The sequence below is a fragment of the Zonotrichia leucophrys genome, chromosome 4 (assembly GCF_028769735.1).
Source record: "Zonotrichia leucophrys gambelii isolate GWCS_2022_RI chromosome 4, RI_Zleu_2.0, whole genome shotgun sequence".
Lineage (NCBI taxonomy): Eukaryota > Metazoa > Chordata > Aves > Passeriformes > Passerellidae > Zonotrichia > Zonotrichia leucophrys.
This window is the reverse complement of record NC_088173.1, coordinates 64,142,010-64,159,379: the sequence shown is the minus strand read 5'-3', so window position 1 is coordinate 64,159,379 and position 17,370 is coordinate 64,142,010. Positions and strand designations below refer to the sequence as shown.

At 51.6% G+C, this 17,370-nt stretch overlaps 1 protein-coding gene across 2 annotated transcripts in view; it reads left to right on the top strand.

Moving 5' to 3' along the window:
- Positions 1-15,554, top strand: part of LOC135447111 (GDNF family receptor alpha-4) — a 72,699-nt gene extending 57,145 nt beyond the window's left edge. For both annotated transcript variants that reach the window (XM_064711924.1, XM_064711923.1), the window contains exons 3-8: positions 337-417; positions 3,741-4,086; positions 6,865-6,974; positions 8,615-8,749; positions 8,966-9,123; positions 11,662-15,554. In XM_064711924.1, coding sequence (XP_064567994.1) covers positions 337-417; positions 3,741-4,086; positions 6,865-6,974; positions 8,615-8,749; positions 8,966-9,123; positions 11,662-11,808 — 977 coding nt within the window. In that variant the 3' untranslated portion in view covers positions 11,809-15,554. The remainder of the gene's footprint in view (positions 1-336; positions 418-3,740; positions 4,087-6,864; positions 6,975-8,614; positions 8,750-8,965; positions 9,124-11,661) is intronic.
- Positions 15,555-17,370: the final 1,816 nt, after the last annotated feature.

Below are 17,370 nucleotides of genomic sequence, written 5' to 3'. Positions count from 1 at the left end.
TTGAGCTCTGCCCATGAGCAGGAGCCTGTGCCACAGTCTGGTGTCCTCTCTGGCAATCCCTGCCGTGTGCCCCAGAGCTTCAGCTACAGAACTCTACAGTTCCTGACAGGCTGCCCCACTCCAAAATGGAGATACATTTTTAAAGCCAGTTCCATTCTATTCCCTTCTCCAAGGATGTGTCCACACACTTGTTCCTATGGCTCCGAGTGTCCATTTACTCGTGGCCTTTAGAGCACCCACCAAACAGTATCTCACTGCAGATGTGGAACTTTGTGCATCTCAGCCATCCCGCAGGAGCCTCATCTGCCTTCTCACCAGCTTCTCTCTTCCCCCCAGGCATGAATGTCCTGGAGAGCTCCCCTTACGAGCCGTTCATCAGGGGCTTTGATTATGTCCGGCTGGCCTCCATCACTGCAGGTAGGTGCGTGGGAAATGCTCTGACATCTCTGTGCAGACAGAGAGGGCCCTGGCTGGGGATCAAGGGCTGCAGGCAGGGAAGTCCTTTGTGAGCATTGCATGGTTCAGGTCTAGCAGTTGTTTTTTCCATGGAGGTGCGTCTGATTCCTTTGCTAAACTGTTACATGCTCTGGGAAAAGCTGCTTGTGATTTTTGTCTTTGGGCTGTTTCATGTCTGTACCATGAAAGACTGGGACTTAGGGATGTGGTACAAAAACCCCTTCCAATGACCCATCCCAGGCCCACTCATTCTCCATAGCAGGTGGATGATCTGTTCCATGCAGACAGGAGCTGCTTGGGTGTTGTTAGTTTGAGAAGGTGCTTCCACATCAGTCAAGGATCAAACTCTGCAGGAAAAGAGGTCGATAACTCAACCTGTGTGTTGATCCCAGCCACAGCCTTTAACCACCTGCCCTGAGGGCAACCTCAGGACCCAGAATTGTGTTCTGCTGTGCATCTAACCCTGTTAATGGCTGAGCAGAGCAGCCTGACACCTTTTAACTCCCCGAGGGCTCAGCAGTTCAGAGGTCATTGAGGCTGCCAATAACCCGTCCATCACCAAGGACACAGCTGCCACCACAACCAGTCAGTGCTTCAGAGCAATGGGGAAGCTTTCCAAGAGTGGGTATTTTACCAAACTACCTGTCTGGGAACAGGTAATGTGCTCCTCCTGTGTCCCTGGCAGATGTGCCAAGCAGCTTTTCTAAATGTGTGCCTTGCTCTAGGGTGACATCCACACCTGGAGTGCACCCAGGCGAGGAAGGAGCTGTATGTCCCTGCAGTTGGTCAACGTCTGCAGTCCCCACCATGGCCAGGCACTTGCTGGGTGAAAGTGTCCTGCAGCAAATTAACCCGTCAGCCTGGACAAGAGGAGCAGAGAGGATGGGAGGTGCTCCCTGACCTCGCTCTTATTGACTCCACCTAGCAGACTGGTGCCTGAACAGGGAATTTTTTTTCTGGATCATGGTTTTCTTTACTGGAATTTTTCCCCTTCTGCTGAGTTCCAGCAAGCTTCGGAGCATGGGGAAATCAAGGGATGGGGATTTTATGCAGGGTTAACACACTCTCAGGTTTTTAAAGCAAACTGAAATAGGCTGTGCAGCAAAGCAAATGGGCCCTGAGCAGCAGGGATTCTTCAGAGGACTTGTCATCCACTTAGGGACATGAAATTTCTTAGCCTTTTTGCCCTTATTAATACTAATCAATATCTTCTATTGCATCAATTACAACCTGCTGCCCTCTGCCTGTCCAGTGTCCAGGGTCATATGGTCAACAGTGCCAAAGGACCCTCTTTCAAATCTACCAAAAAGAAATCCCAAGAACTTGTTGAAACATAAGACACCCTTGTGACCACAGGCCAATTGAACAACAGGTATATTAAACTAAATTTTATATAAACAATATATGGCCACTACTAAAACTCTACAAATGGAACCATATCCCTCCACTCTAATTGTAGCAGTGATTTAAAAAGCACATCTGCTGGTGTTGCGTGGGAAGAGGAGAAAATCCAACATATTCCCTGTGATTTATTGGCTGAATGGGTAATGAAACCCTTCCAAGTAACTGTTTCCTACACGTTAGCTGGCAGCTTCCCAGCATAAACCGATGCTCTGACAATATTCATCTCTGGGTTTTAAAGGTAACTATTTAGTGAAGGGATCACAACAAGCAAAACTTTCACCCACCATAAAATAACTGAAAAACTTGGAATTTGACTTCCAGCTCACTGTAAGCAACAGGGGGCAACAGGAAGGAAAAAATAAATGGTGGGAGAAGGAGCATCTGATAAAGTCAGGGAAATAAAGGAGGGCAGCCAGCTCTGAAGGGCTCAGGGGGATTGTCAATGTTTTAACACTTGTCAGCAGTGACTGGCTGGTTTTAACTCCCAGTCAAAGATAGGGCTTGACTCTGCATTGGAAATTTATCATTCTGGGGATTTTTCCTCAATGGAAAAATCTTTCTGCACTGGGGAGAAAGTCCTTCTGGTATGCTGCTGGTCATGATTTTAATTCAGAGAGGTGAAAACCAGATTCAGATTCATTTTCTCTCTCAAGCTTGAAGCACCCTTGTTTTATCTGTCCAATCAGACACATTCTGCTGTTCCCACTGACTCCTGCCAGGGATCCTGTAGCATTTTTCCCCTCTATAAAAAAGAGTCCCATCCACCTTTGAAGCAGCCCTGCAACCAGTGTTAGACAAACGCCTTTTCCTCTTCCTTTTCCCTATTTTTACAGAGAAGGCTGTTGGCACATAAACTCATGAGATTCCTACTTTCCCACTGAAGACACTGTTTTCTCATCCATCACTACAGTTTTTGCTTTATTTTCCTGACCTTTCCCCTTACTGCAGGTTTCCTCCACCTTCCCTGCATCCCACAGCACATCTCTGCTCTCTCACCCAGACTGGGACATTCTTTCTCCTCTTGTTTAGGAGGGTGGACATGCAGAGTGATTTTGCTGATGTGAGGGGTGACACTGCAAAGGGTGTGGGGAGAGACCCACGTGCACTCACATGCAGGCAGCATCAGGTTGTGCCCAGGGGCACGAGGCTGGATGGTACCTCTGATCCCACCCTGTGAAGGCACTGTCACTGCTGGGGACAGACAGAGGGATACTGACTGGTCTGGATGGGGCACACTGCAACCCAAACAGGTCTCACTTAGCTGGGCAGATCCTGGGGTGAACAAACAGAGCTGCTCCAAAGGCAGACATGACCTTTCAGAGGCCAGGAGCAACTCTCTGTCCAGCGCAGTGAGGCTGAGGTGCCAGGAATCAGTGCAGACCACCCATGTAGCAGAGACTCAGTCTTTGATCTTGAGCAACTTGCAGAAGCAAGAAGGTCCATTCGTTGAGGTCCCAATACTTGATGGATCCACTCATGGCCATAAGTAGATGCACTTTCTAATGCCTGCTGTCTTTCAGGCCTCAGGCTGGTTAATCTCCATTAGTAAAATGTTACCAGATGCCCAGATTAAAGCAAAATTCATTTTATTAAAGATACGAGCTTGGTAAAGTGAGCTCTGGGGGGGTGCAGTCTGGTGTGTGAGTGTGGCACTTTTTGGGAAAAGACAAGTGTGGAAAGGGGATTTGGTCCTACCAGGACCCTCAGAGCAAACCTGCACTTCACCCTGGCCGTGGCCTTCCTGGGGTGTGATGTGGTGATGCACATGTGGTGTCACCGGGTGGCCATGGATGGGAGCAGGGGGATGAAGGCCTCAGGGGCAGTGCTGCAGGTGGGGAGGTCGGTGCAGAGCCACCTCACCGTATCCCACCACCCCGCAGGCTCTGAGAACGAGGTGACACAGGTGAACCGGTGCCTGGACGCCGCCAAGGCCTGCAACGTGGATGAGATGTGCCAGCGGCTGCGCACGGAGTACGTCTCCTTCTGCATCCGCCGCCTGGCGCGGGCCGACACCTGCAACCGCTCCAAGTGCCACAAGGCCCTGCGCAAGTTCTTCGACCGCGTGCCCCCTGAGTACACCCATGAGCTGCTCTTCTGCCCCTGCGAGGACACGGCCTGCGCCGAGCGCCGGCGCCAGACCATCGTCCCCGCCTGCTCCTACGAGTCCAAGGACAAGCCCAACTGCCTGGCACCTCTGGACTCCTGCCGGGACAACTACGTCTGCAGGTGAGGATCACAGCAGGGCTGTCCCCATGGAGAGCTCTCCCCTGGCCAGGGCCTGGTGACAGCCCTGTGCCACTGCAGGTGTTCCTGGGGGCCTGTCCCGCATGGCTGTGATGGGCCGTGCCACAGTGGGCCCTGTCCCTATATCCCACAGAACTTGCTCACAGACAGAAGGAGATGGGAGATGATCACCCTGAAGCTGTTTAGACATTTTCTGTGGATTTTTGGCTTTGGTTCTAGAGAAAGACCTGTTATGGGAACAGTTCCAGGAAGGTGCAAGCTAAGCAGGAGTATGGGGGAGGGGTCCTTACAGTCACTGTCACAAATCCATCTCCCTTATTGCTCCTCTTCCCCAGCCCAGAGCATCCTCAAGGAGCACCCAAGGTATCCTGACAGCCACAGGCACTTGTGAGGGCCTTAAAACCATGTTTGTTTGCCTGTTTAATAAGAAAAATTAATCTATGTACGTAAAAAATACACCCTTCTACTGCGAGCAGCCTGGGATAGTGGAAGGTGTCCCTGCCACAGCAGTGGGTGGAATGAGATGATTTTTAGGTCTTTTCTAGCCCAAACCATTTGTGATTCTGTGATTCTATGTTTTGGTGATTGCACCAGGAGTCTCAGAGTCCTGATGTCATTCCAGGTCCACAGCACAGTCTGTGGCCAGCCTGGTTTGCTCCTCTGTTGCCTTCCACCCCCAATCACACACACACAGACCCATCCCATGTGCACATTGACAGTAGAACCCCTTCAGCACTTTTCCTTCATCTGCACTATTTTCCCCTCCCTGTTTCTCAGAAAGTCTTTGATATTCCAGAAGGTTAATGCACACAGAGCTCTTGGGAGCAGAGCCCAGCTGGCAGTGAGAGATGTAAGGCAAAAACAGCACCACGGGGGCCCAGCCCAGTGCCCTGTGTACAGCTGGGCTGTGAGCAGACACCTGGGGAAGAGCACAAGAACAAGTGTAGGACACACCTCCCTGTATTGTCTCAGTCTCTAATTGCTGTGGGGTTTGGGACTTCCTGAGCTGAACTTCCAGCAGCCATCCCCTACCAGCACAGTATCTTTTAATTACAATAAAAATATTATGTATTTTCACAAAGGAAGGTGAGTGCAGCAGCATCCTCTTGGAAGCATGAAAGTACAAATACCCTCAGCACCCCAGAAACATGGAGGCAGGAGAAGGACTGACCTGTGCAGAAGCAGACTCAGGGAGATGCAAAGCCCTTGGGTTGACCAGGCCCTGCTCAGATACTGTCCCCTGGTTACGCAGGGAATCCCAAATGGATGGGTTCTGCCCTCTCCTAACATGACAAGAGGGCCCAGTGGGGAGGAAGAGGTTCAAAGGGGAGAGTGTTACTCCCCAGGAGACTGGAATCTATTTCCTGCAAGCAGCACAGCTGTTAATTATCTGGTCCCTTGGTCTCTGAATATATAATATAAAATATCCTCTAGAGACACAGAGGGAGCAAGAGGTTGACATGTGACCTGGTCAAAGCCAGCAGTGCAGAATCCACAAGGAGAGCCAGGAATAAATCATAAAGTGAAGCACTTCCAAGTCTCACCCTGTCACTCCTGCACAGCTCTAGCCCTTTGAACTTCCCAGCTCAGAGGGCTGGGTTCTACTAATATGGATTATATCAAATCTGCAGTCACTATCTCCCTTCTCTAAATCTCCAAACAATACAGCAAGTTTTGGGAAAGATTTTGCCTGTCCATGTTACAGAAGGAAAGGGTTGATAAGGGGCAAACATGGGAACAAAGATGAGAAAAAAAGAAGGGTGTAGGGGAGAAGTGGGCTGGAAAGTGCAAACTGGAATGCTGACACTGACCAGAAGCAAGAGCAATGTGTCTGGAAGAGACAGGATGTCTGCGAGAAGCAACATGCTCAGTTTTTCTGAGATTGCCCAGGCAGTGCAGGCTGTCACCTAAAGAACCCTCCCTTCAGGGGTTGTCAGTGCTGGTGCTTGCTTGAGTTTCCTAAGCAGCTCAGATGCCACGTGAAATCCCTTCCTGCCTGGCCACAGAACGAATGTTGAGATGGATCTGGGTCTCCAGCTGTTGCTGTGTCCTGCTGAAAGCCCTGTGCTGGTGCCTCAGATCTCCAACACCACCATGTGCCAAGAGCTGACTCATGCCTAAAGAGTTTGGTGGCACATACCTGGTTGGCAGAATGATTTGCCTGCTCCACAGGCTCCAGAGAGTCCTTCTCCTGAGAATGGGCATCTGCAGCAGAGGATGGGCAGCAGCCCTGGCCATGGGTAGGACATCTTGTGTCTGAACCTCTGGACATTGCCTTTGATCTGAGGTGATCTCAGCTGTATTCAGAGTCTTTAGAGAAAGAAAGACCAGAGTAATTGGACCAGAGCAATTCTGTCTTTCATCCAATCAGACTAAAAATGAAAGCTGGGGTCTTTAGGCAAAGTTATTACCCAAAAGATAGAAGATGGCAACACAGACTGATCTCCTTCCTGGCAACAGCTCTTTCCTCAAAAACCAACCTCACACAACAGAAAGCAAACATTTCTTCCAACACTGGACTTATCTTGCAGTCCTGGAGGAAGCCTGTAAAACATTGACTGCAGAACCTGTTCAAAACCTCCTCCTGGGTTTGTTGGGGTAGGCAGGAGATTGTAAAAGGGCATCTGTTCCAACTTTTGAAGAACACCTACAGCAGCATTTTGCAAACATGTTCCCCTCTGTGAACACCATGAGTGTGCTGTTACATCCCCTTTCCCACAGTTGTAGTAACATGTCCCATCTGTGCTCTGGCTCCGTCAGGTCGCGCTACGCAGAGTTCCAGTTCAACTGCCAGCCATCCCCTCAGGCCGCCAGCGGCTGCCGCAGGGACAGCTACGCCGCCTGCCTGCTGGCCTACACCGGCATCATCGGTGAGCATTCTCTCTCCTCTGGGGGGGAGACCTCTTCTCTGGGGGGGAAACCTCTCCTCCAGGTGGGAAACCTCTCCTCTGGAGGAAAAATGTCTCCTCTGGGAGGGAAACCTCTCCTCTCAGGGGAAAAAAATCTCCTCTAGCGGGGGAGGACATCTCTTCGCGGGGGGACACCTCTCCTCTGGGTGGGAAACATCTCTTGTGGGAGGGAAATGTCTCCTGTGGGGGGGAAACCTGTCCTCTGGGAGGGAAACCTCTCCTCTGGGTGGATTTTCCCACCCAGAGGAGAGGTTCCCTCCCATTTCCCCTGGGAGGGAAATGTCTCCTCTGGGTGGAAATATCTCCTCTTACTCTGGCTATGAGGACAGTAAGGTGGAGAGCTGAGCTCTCCAGGACATCACAGAGTCATGGAATGGTTTAGGCTGGAAGGGACCTGTAAAGCCCATCTCATTTCAGCCCTCTGCCATTGGCAGGAACACCTTTCCCTTTCACCTTTCACCAGACCAAATTTCTCCATGCCACATCCAACCTGGTGCTGGTCTTTGTCCCTTCAGTGGCATGACTAAGCCATGGGTATGGGGTAACTTTAGGATGGCTGCTGTGGAGGGAGAAAAACCATGGGCTACTGACAGATTAGAGCATCTCTCTCTGGTGGAAATAGATGGGCTATCCCAGGGTGTCTGCTCTGCCAGGGATTCCCTGATGCCATCACCAGTGATGCCACTGGAAATCACCATGCACAGCCATTCTGCCAACTTCAAAGGGTGTCAGATGAGGGTTTCAGATGCTGCAGAGCCTAGCTGGCAGCAGTTGGCACAGGCACAGACAAGAGTCCAAAGAGAAGTGCAAGTGGCCTTTGGACCAGATCTGTCCTGACAGATGAGACAGACTGACATTTTTGGGCCAACATTTCATTCCATTTTAATCCTTCATTTTGGAGATTGAGATTGCTTTTTCAATGACAGTATGAAAACCTTTATACATATTCACATGCAGTTTTTGAATGCTCTGCCTGGAGAATAAAGGGCTTCAAGAAGACCTTAGAGCCCTACCCCCAGGGCCTAAAGTGGCTCCAAGAGAGTTGGAGAGGGACTTAGGGCAGGAGCCTGGAGTGCCAGGACAAGGAGAATGGATTCCCAGTGCCAGAGGGCAGGATCAGATGGGATATTGGGAAGGAATTCCTGGCTGGGAGGGTGCTAAGGCCCTGGCACAGGGTGCCCAGAGCAGCTGGGGCTGCCCCTGGATCCCTGGCAGTGTCCCAGGCCAGGCTGGACATTGGGGCTTGGAGCAGCCTGGGACAGTGGGATGTGTCCCTGCCACGGCAGGGGTGGCACTGGATGGGATTTAAGGTGCCTTCCAACCCAAACCATTCTGTGATTCTCACCTGAATTCCCAGAAACTGCCCATTCCTTGGACTGATAGCACTTCTGAATTGACCAAAGGCTTTGGTGATGGTGTTGTGACCAAAAGGTTGTGAGTGCCCCTCTTCTCTCCCCTGGGAGCAAACCAGAGCCATGACAGCAGCACCTGAAGGGTTTTGCTGCTGTCATGGAGGGGCTTGGCTGAGGCAGAGTCACCCAGGAGAGCAGCCCCAGGGGACGATCCTGCCCCGCAGTAACATTGTCCGTCTGTCCCGGCAGGCAGCCCCATCACCCCCAACTACATTGACAACTCCACGTCCAGCATCGCTCCCTGGTGCACCTGCAACGCCAGCGGGAACCGGCAGGACGAGTGCCAGAGCTTCCTGCACCTCTTCACCAACAACATCTGCCTCCGTAAGCGCCACTGCTGCACACTGGGGGGGGGTTTGGGCATGGGGATGGGGAGATGCCATGTGCTCCAGGGTCTGTGGGTGCCCAGCTCCCTGTGTTACCAACCAAGGAGCTCTGCAGAGCCTCAGGCATCCCTTCGGGTGATGCAGAGAAAGAGGCTGGGAAAGGGAGGCTTCCCCCTGCCCTGACAAACCTTTTCTCCATCTTTCCCACACCAAGAAAACGCCATTCAGGCCTTTGGCAATGGGACTCACCTGAACACAGCCGTGGCCCCGTCCATCCCCCCCACCACACAGATGTACAAGCAGGACAGAAATGCCAACAGAGCTGTGGCGACCCTCAGAGAGAACAGCTTGGAGCACCTCCAGCCCACCAAGGTAGGAGAGGGCTGGCCTGGCCCGGGGAGATGATCAGCTCTGTCTGTGCCTCCTGCAGTGTCCTCACCTCAATCCTTCTTGCACCTGTGTCATTTCAGTCACATGCAGGCATCCAACCTACCCTCCATCTCCTGGAGGCCTGATCTCCCTTCCCTTCCCTTCCCTTCCCTTCCCTTCCCTTCCCTTCCCTTCCCTTCCCTTCCCTTCCCTTCCCTTCATGTTTCATTTGAAGTATTGGGAAATCCATGGGATTTTCACCCAGAATCACTTGTTTAGCTCCTCACTGTCCTTCATGGCATCAGTTCAGCTTCAGACAAGCATTTCAACTTCCCAGGACACAAGTTCCTCCCTTGTTAGATGAGGGTTCTACAGGTCATAATGCAGAGGTTTAAGGTTTGCTGAGCATTGGAAAATTTGAAAGGAAAGGTTCTGATCATCAGTAAATTATTACTATCAAAATAATATTAAATTGAAATTATTTTAAAACAAATAACATGTTCATTTACTGATGATGGCTGTGATAGACATTAAATATTTTATTTTTAAATAAAATAAAATGACCTTGACTTGCCACACTAGAGTAATTTTCAGATTGAATTATTTTCCTATTGAATAATTAACAGTGACCCTGATTTGCTGAACATTCAGGTTACAGAAGCTGTCAGTTTTAACTAGACTCCAAGGACTGAGCTTTGCACTGGGCTGACTGATACCTTCAGAACTTCCAAGTGTGGGTTATTTTAAGGCTAATCACTGTTTCTTTTGCTGGGAAAACACCCAATTCACCCCTCTGCACCCTGTTTTCACAGAGCGGCTGTGGCCGCAGCTCTCTTCACAGGGAGAAGCAGGCACAAACTTGCCAGGATTTCTCCTGGGGAAGGCAGTGAGAGAGCTCAGAGAAAGAAGAGAAAACAATTCTTATCTCTATTTGCTGCTCCTGTTGTTTGGCACACAGGGAATGTGCTATGGAGATTGTTTACCCAAAGTGATTTGTTAATTGGACACTGGTGAAGGTTGTTTTGATTGATTGACCAATTAGGCCAAAGCTGTGTCGTGACTGTCTGTAAGGAGTCGTGGATTTTTCTTTAGTGTAGTTTAGTATTAGTTTAGTGTAGTATAGTATGTAGTATATATATAGTATATATATAGTATGTACTAATATAATTTAGTATCACTTAATAAAGCAATTGCTCAGCCTTCTGACTCATGGAGTCACTGCACGTTATTCCCCAGCTGGGGATCATCCGGCATCAATCAGCAGCAGGTTGGGAGGTGGAGAAGAGTGGCCTCAGGTTCCCTCACTGCCCTCCAGGGCACTGGTGGCACTGTTGCAGGGCACAGGGACACCTTCACCAGGCCAAAAGCTTGGCACCCAACAGATCTGGAGGCTTTCCCTCCAGCTGGTGCTCCTCAAATCTTAGAAAATCGAAGTAGTGGCCTCAGATCCAGACCTGGCACTGAGAACTTCATCCTGGAAGTGAAGGAGGAGCTGTGAACTGTCTGTGGGAAGCTGGAAAACGCAGCTGCAGTGGAGGATGGCTCTGCCACATCTCCAAACTCCTCGTGGCAGCAGCACATCCTTCCTCTGGGGTGTGAGGGCTGCTGGAGCATGGTCCCTGCTGGAAACCAGAGATTTGGGTCTTGACTTTGGACTCAGCTTCAAATCCAGATCCTGTTCAACTTTTAATGAGGCTGGCACCTCTGGAGGGGGGAAAGCTGGTGAAAGGTCTCCCAGCACCATGGAGGTATATTCCACACCCACCTTTAAGGTCACCAGGTCAAGCCAGTGGCCAGCAGTGGCACCATAAGATACATGGATGGCCGCTGACCTGAGAGGGCATCCAGGTACCCACCTCACTCAGACACCTCCAGCCAGTGTCCAAACAAGTGCTGTGCCCACAAATGGCTCTGCTGCTGTGGCACCGCCTTCACCAACAGCTGAAGAGCTGTGCTGACCTCCAGGCCAGAGTCAGGGTGCTGAAATCAGCACTGGCCCCTCTGCACATGCACATACCTGGGGCTGCACAGCCCCTGAGCCCCAAATCCTCTGAGGCACCAAGGAGGGACACCAGTTTGATTAGAGACATGGAGCCCCTCTCCTGTGAGGAAAAATGGAGAATTGGAATTGTTCAGTCTGGAGAGGAGAAGCTTCAGGGTGACGTAATTGTGGCCTTCCAGGGCCTGAAGGGGCTCCAAGAGAGCTGGAGAGGGACTGGGGACAGGGGCTGGAATGCTAGGACAAGGGGAATGGCTTCCCACTGCCAGAGGGCAGGGTTAGATGGGATATTGGGACTGAATTCTTGGCTGTGAGGAAGGGAAGGTCCTAGCACAGGATGCCCAGAGAAGCTGTGGCTGTCCTGGGAAGCTGTTCCAGGCCAGGCTGGACAGGGCTTGGGACAACCTGGGACAGTGGAAGGTGTCCCTGTCCATGGCAGGGGGTCAGAATTGGATGGTCTTTAAGGTCCCTTCCAACCCAAACCATTTCATGATTCCATGATGAGGCAAGTGCTCACCCCACGCTGTCTCCTTTCTCCTCAGGTGGCTGGAGAGGAGAGGCTCCTGCGTGGCTCCACTCGTTTGTCCTCAGGCACCTCCAGCCCAGCAGCCCCTCCGTGCTGGGCGGCCTCTCTGCTGCAGATGTGGCTCCTCCTGGCCCCTGCTGTGCTCAGCCTCCCTGTGATGTGAGGAGGGCTGGCACTCACCCCGAGAGACTCGATCTGTGTTGGTTTCTGTACTCAACAACCAGACCAGTAACTTTTTCAGGAGGAGAGCAGGGAGAAGGGAGGGGAAGGGAAGGGAAGGTGAGTGTTTGGGCATCCCTTCCTCCTCCTCACCTGTCTGCCAGTTTATTTGATTTTATATGATCAGCGTTGTTGACAACCAGCTCATTCCTGGTCCTGGCCACCTTTCCACACCACAGCTTGGTTGTTGTTTCTCCAGCTCTCTATGGATAGGCCTGAAGCCATGGACAATTCCCTTGGAAAAGGTGAAGGAGAGAGGTGATCCAAGAAATGAGAGCTGCAAAGGAAATGCTTTTTCCTGCCCCAGCCAAGAGGGGAAAGACTTTTGACAGATGGGTGACTGGATGACCTGTCAGGAGGTTTCCTGAAGCCCACCCTGAGGGGCTCCTGACAGGACATGTGGAGTTCAGACTGTCTGCACGGTTCCTCAGGACCTGAAGGACAGCACACCTGGCTCCCTCAGACTGAAGAAACCAGAAGACTGGTGGGAAGGTGGTTGGTTTTGTTCACTGGAGAGGAGCCTGAAGCACCTCTGGGGAGGACCAAGTAACCACACTCTGAACTGGCTGGCAGGGATTATCCACCCTCTCAAAACCATGGCCAGAGTGCAACCAGCATCCACGTCCCAGTGTCACCTCCCCTCGGGCCCTCCCTCTTGGGGAAACCTGTGTCCTGTATTGATGGTATTCAGGAAGAAACATGTGTGTTGCATTTTGTTTATGGCTGAATTTTTTGTGTCCCAACCCAAACACCTCTATCCACTGGTCCTGTTCAGTGTTTTGGGGCATTTTTGCCACATCGAAACAACCAGAGACCAATATTGTCCCACTCCAAGCTACCCTTCCTCCATCAGGGGCCAATGTGTGAGCCCATGGGCAGGGTTTGACCTAAGCCAAACACATCCCTGCTCATCCTCTGGTCTCACAGGCACAGGGTCTCCAGCCAAGGGATTTCATTTGTTTTCCTGGGAAGAGAAAGGATAGGAGAGGTTTGCTAGAAACCACCCTGAAGACAGAATTACCCAGCCAAGAAAGGCCAGTCATGAATTATATCATGGGTAGGGACTGGGTTGCTACAGTTTCCCCTCGTTGAAAAACTGGCAGAGGCAACCCCTGGTGTCCAGGTGAGCAGGCCAAGGGCTTTGCCTCTTGCCTGTTCCTGTTTTATCAGTGAGGATGTCATTTAAGCAAGGGCTGCTGAAGTGACCCTTTCTTCTAAGCCACAGCCAGAGCCCAGGGGAGGAAAGTGAGGATCAATGTTTCTCTGGTGTCCTGGGGCAGCTTTATCCAGGTGTGTGACCCTGGGCTACCTGAGCGCCCCATCTTTCCTGAGGAGGTGAGCTGAGGAGTCCCAGTGCCCTCCTGGGGGGCTGAACCCTTTACTAAAGCCAGGAAAGAAGATGGTAAGGAAGAGTGAGAAGGTTTCCCAGGATAAATGCTTACCCAGGCTGAGTGCCATGGGAGGAAGAGCAATAGCCCCAGAATCCTCCTGAGTGTGTTTAGGCCTGGCCTTTGCAACAGTCCATTTATTCCTATAATAAATATCATTAATTCCTTGGCATTTGAATGCATGGAAAGGCTTATGAAGCATCTGACACCACAAAGTCCATTGCTTTGTAGTCCCATTTCCTGCAAAACCTCTCCCATTGCTTATTGCTTCAGATTTTCTAAGAAACTGCAGCAACTTCCTTGGCTCTTGCTCCAACAAGAAACCACTCTGGTTTTCAGCTGAACACCTGTGGATGTGTCTGACATGAGTAGAAATCCTCCTCCTGCTGCATCCTGTCCAAGTGCTGCTCCCTGAGGTGCTCAGGGCTGTAGCACCTGGTTTTCAGGGCTGTGCAAAGAAGACACCAAGCTCCAGGGCCTGTGTGCAGGGTGACAAGTCACACCCTGAGCCAAAGGCTGTGTGTGAGAACTTCATGGCCAAGGGGCTCACTCTGACCAGGAAAGCAGACCAGGAGGGAGAGCTGCAGGCAGGAAATCCTTTCAAAGTGACCCCAGAGCTGCTGTGAAGGTCTCCCCTTTGCCCAGGACAGCAGTGTCTCCTGAGAGGCCAAGTGACACAAAGCTTGTGCCCTCTCAGCTGCAGTGGAGAGAGGTGAAACCCTGACTGCTCAGCCCTTCAAGGCAAGGAACTACCTCAGCACCACGAGGTCATGCTGGGAATTGCACCCTTCTGCCCCGCTCCTTTCCAGTCCTGTAGTCATGCTCTGCTTTCCACACATCAAACTCCACCAGCTTTCAGTCGTGCCCGGCTCAGCATCTGCACAGGGTGGGGATGCAAGTGTCAGCTCCTTCCCGGGAGCGCCCACTCCTGTGTCTCTCACATGGCAGTGTCAGTGATGGTGAAGTGCCACTTTGCCATTTCCTTCTCATTCAGCAGAGAGAGTTTTTCTGGGTGGTCAGGATGCCTCACCTCTCCCTTCAGACTGGTATGTTGTAAAAAGAGGTGTGGAGAATCCTACTCAAGGACTGGATGGGATGGAGACCTCCAGAGGTTACCTCACCCCAGTACCATGTCCCACATCAGCACCCACTTTAGTGATTTCAATGAGAGACATCATTATCTCCCCAGGGTTTACATCCCAGGATCATGAAATGGCTCAGGTGGGACCTTAAAGCTCGTCCTGTTCCAGCCCCCCTGCCATGAGCAGGGTCACTTCCATCAGACCAGGCTTCCCAAGCCCATCCAGCCTGGCCTTGGACACTCCCAGGGCTGTCCTGCTTTAAAGGCTCTGCAGATGCTAATTGTCTCACTGCAGATCCCCAGTTCCCATGTCCTGTCCTCCAAGCCCTGTCCCAGGCCAGGTCCTGCCCTCCCGGGGGTTCCTTGGGGTTCAGGGATGCTTTGGGATGAAATGAGTGAGGCACAGAGCAAGGAGCCTCTCACCCAGCAGGAAGGAGTGGGAATTAACAAAAAAAAAAAATTCCCCAAACTTTCATGGCTTTTTTCTGATCATTTTACTCTTTCCACCAATATTTAATGTTGATTCTTCCTCCAAGCCTGCTCATGAATCAAACTGTGCAAAAAATGATGACTTTTGAACCTTTCTGCTGGAGGAAGCAAACATGATGACTCTCCTCCCACCCACCAACATGTGTGCACAGACCACTGCTTTTTCCTTGTGAAAAGTCAGTAATTTTTTTGGATGAAATTCCATCTCTGCTGAATTCTGTGAAGTGAACCATGGATCTTCATTTTTAAGTCTCTTGATTAACCACAGAAGTCATAGCAGCTGCTTGTAAAGGCAAAAGACTGAGCGAGCCAAGAGACAGAAAGGGAGACAATTTTTTTTAGGAATTACTCCATTCCTGACAACTTCCATAAGCACAAAGAAGAATCATGGGAAAAAAATAAAGAAAAAAACCCACAGTTAAAGAACCAGCCAGACTTTCTGTAGCCACTGAACTCTATTTTTTGGCTGCACAGCACTTCTCCCAGTGTTTGGCAGCCCTGAGAGCCTGTGAAATATTGTGTGTGTACTTATACCTGTCCTGTCATGCCACGTCCAGCATTGTCCAGGCGGGAGCAGGAGCTGGGAGGGAGACCCGGGGTGGGAGATGGTGCTGGGGCAGGAACCCCCTGTGTGCCCCTGCTCGAGGGGAGGGGTCAAACTTGTACTTACCTTTTCTGTACATGTCAATATTCAAACATATCCATGAATAAAGCACACACGCATTTTCCTGACCCCTCGCTCCTGCCGTGCCAGCGTGTCCTGGATGCTGCTGAGCTCTGTTCCTCTGCTGGAAGGGCAGCTGGAAGAAACTGGGGGATTTTCTCTGGGGGCTGGAAGAGTGGTGGGGCTCAGATGAGCCGTGCTTGGCTGGAATCATGGAATCCTAGAGTATCCTCAGCTGGAAGGGACCCACAGGGATCACCCAGTGCCACCCCAGCACTGCCCAAACCCCTGAAATCCCACCCTGGGCATCCCTGGCAGTGCTGTCCCAATGCTCCTGGAGCTCTGGCAGCCTCGGGGCCGTGCCCATTCCCAGCCCCAGCCCCAATCCCGGGTCCCAGAAAGGAGAGGTGACAGGTGAGAACCAGCTCTGCTGAGATGGAGGGACACCAGTGTCATCGGGGAAGGAGACACGAGTCCCCACACCAGTCCTGGGGCTGTTTGTGCAGCCTGTGGGGGTGAAACCTGCAAAGGTTTGGGAGAAATCTGGGCAGGTTTGGCCCAAAGCTGGGGCCAGCACAGGAGGAGGGAAGCGTGCAAGATACAGCAGGGATGGGAATAATTGCACCTGCAGGTGGGGGCCTGTGGAGCCACTGCTGCCAGGATGTCACCGGTGTCCCACAGAGTGGGAACAACTGGGAAGGGCTGGTGCTGCACCCTGGGCTGGGCACAGGAGGAAGGGACATGGAGGAGAAGGCAGGGTGGTGGGTCATGCCAGCCAGGAAGGCTTCTGCTCAGGCCATGAACATCCGTGAGCTATTCTTGGCAACTTAAAAAAAAAGAAATCACAAGAAATTTGATTAGAGGTAAATGGAATGCTTTCTTGCCAATTCTGGGTAGGGGAAAAATTTGAAAATACAAATACATAAAATTTTTATAAAAATAATGAATAAAAATCAAGTCAGTTCCTTAAGTGAGTTCAAGGTTGAACACATAAATGTTGCACTTCTTCCTCCCGTAAATCATGTTTGCCTCCATGTGTGCATGGAGCAGCTGAGGAGCAGAACCTGAGGGTTAGAGAAGGACTTGGACTCTCCTCAAAGCCTTTTTCTTCCCCACAGCACCCAGGCTGGGCTTTGCTGACTCAAAGGACAATTCCTGTGGAGGTTCCAGCCAGCTGAACCTGAGACTGTGGAAACTTCCATGCTATGGAAGCCCTGCAGGGCTGAGGGGCTTTCCCTGGCCCTTGGCAAGCAGCTGCTCGGGCAGGGTCAGCGCCCAGAGCTGGGCTGGAGGAGCTGCAGGGGGGTCCGGGGGGTCCTGGCATCCAAGGGGCTCTCAGGACTCCCAGTGGGACCCCCCAGGCTCTGCTCAGGGACAGCACGTGGGGCTCAGCTCGGGGGCTGGCTGCAGCAGCCCTGCTCTGGCGTGGAGCAGCTGGCTCCAAGAAAGCCTGGGAATCACCCCAAATTTAGGGTGAGGAGATTCTGGAGCAGCAGAAGCACCAATGGCTGGAAGAGGCTTTGGCTGACCCTCAGTTCGTCCCTGTCTCTGGGTCTGGGTATGGTTTGGGGGTGCTGGCTGTGCCCACAACAAAACTGAGCACCACTCCCTCCTCCAGCCCCAGACATTAAACACCGGGGAAGGAGCACAGGAAGTCATTTTTTCACATTCCCAGAGAAAAGGTCTCGCCTTTTCTTACTTCACCTGTGTGGCCCCCAGGACAGGACAGACAGAGCTTGGGGCAGCCTGCTCCAATGGAAGGGGTCCCTGCCCATGGCAAGAGAGTGTTTAAAGTCCAGATGGTGTTTAAAGTCCCTTCCAGCCCAAACCATTCCATGTTTCCATGACACACCTGGGGCAGCACAGCAGGTTTGGAGGAGAGAC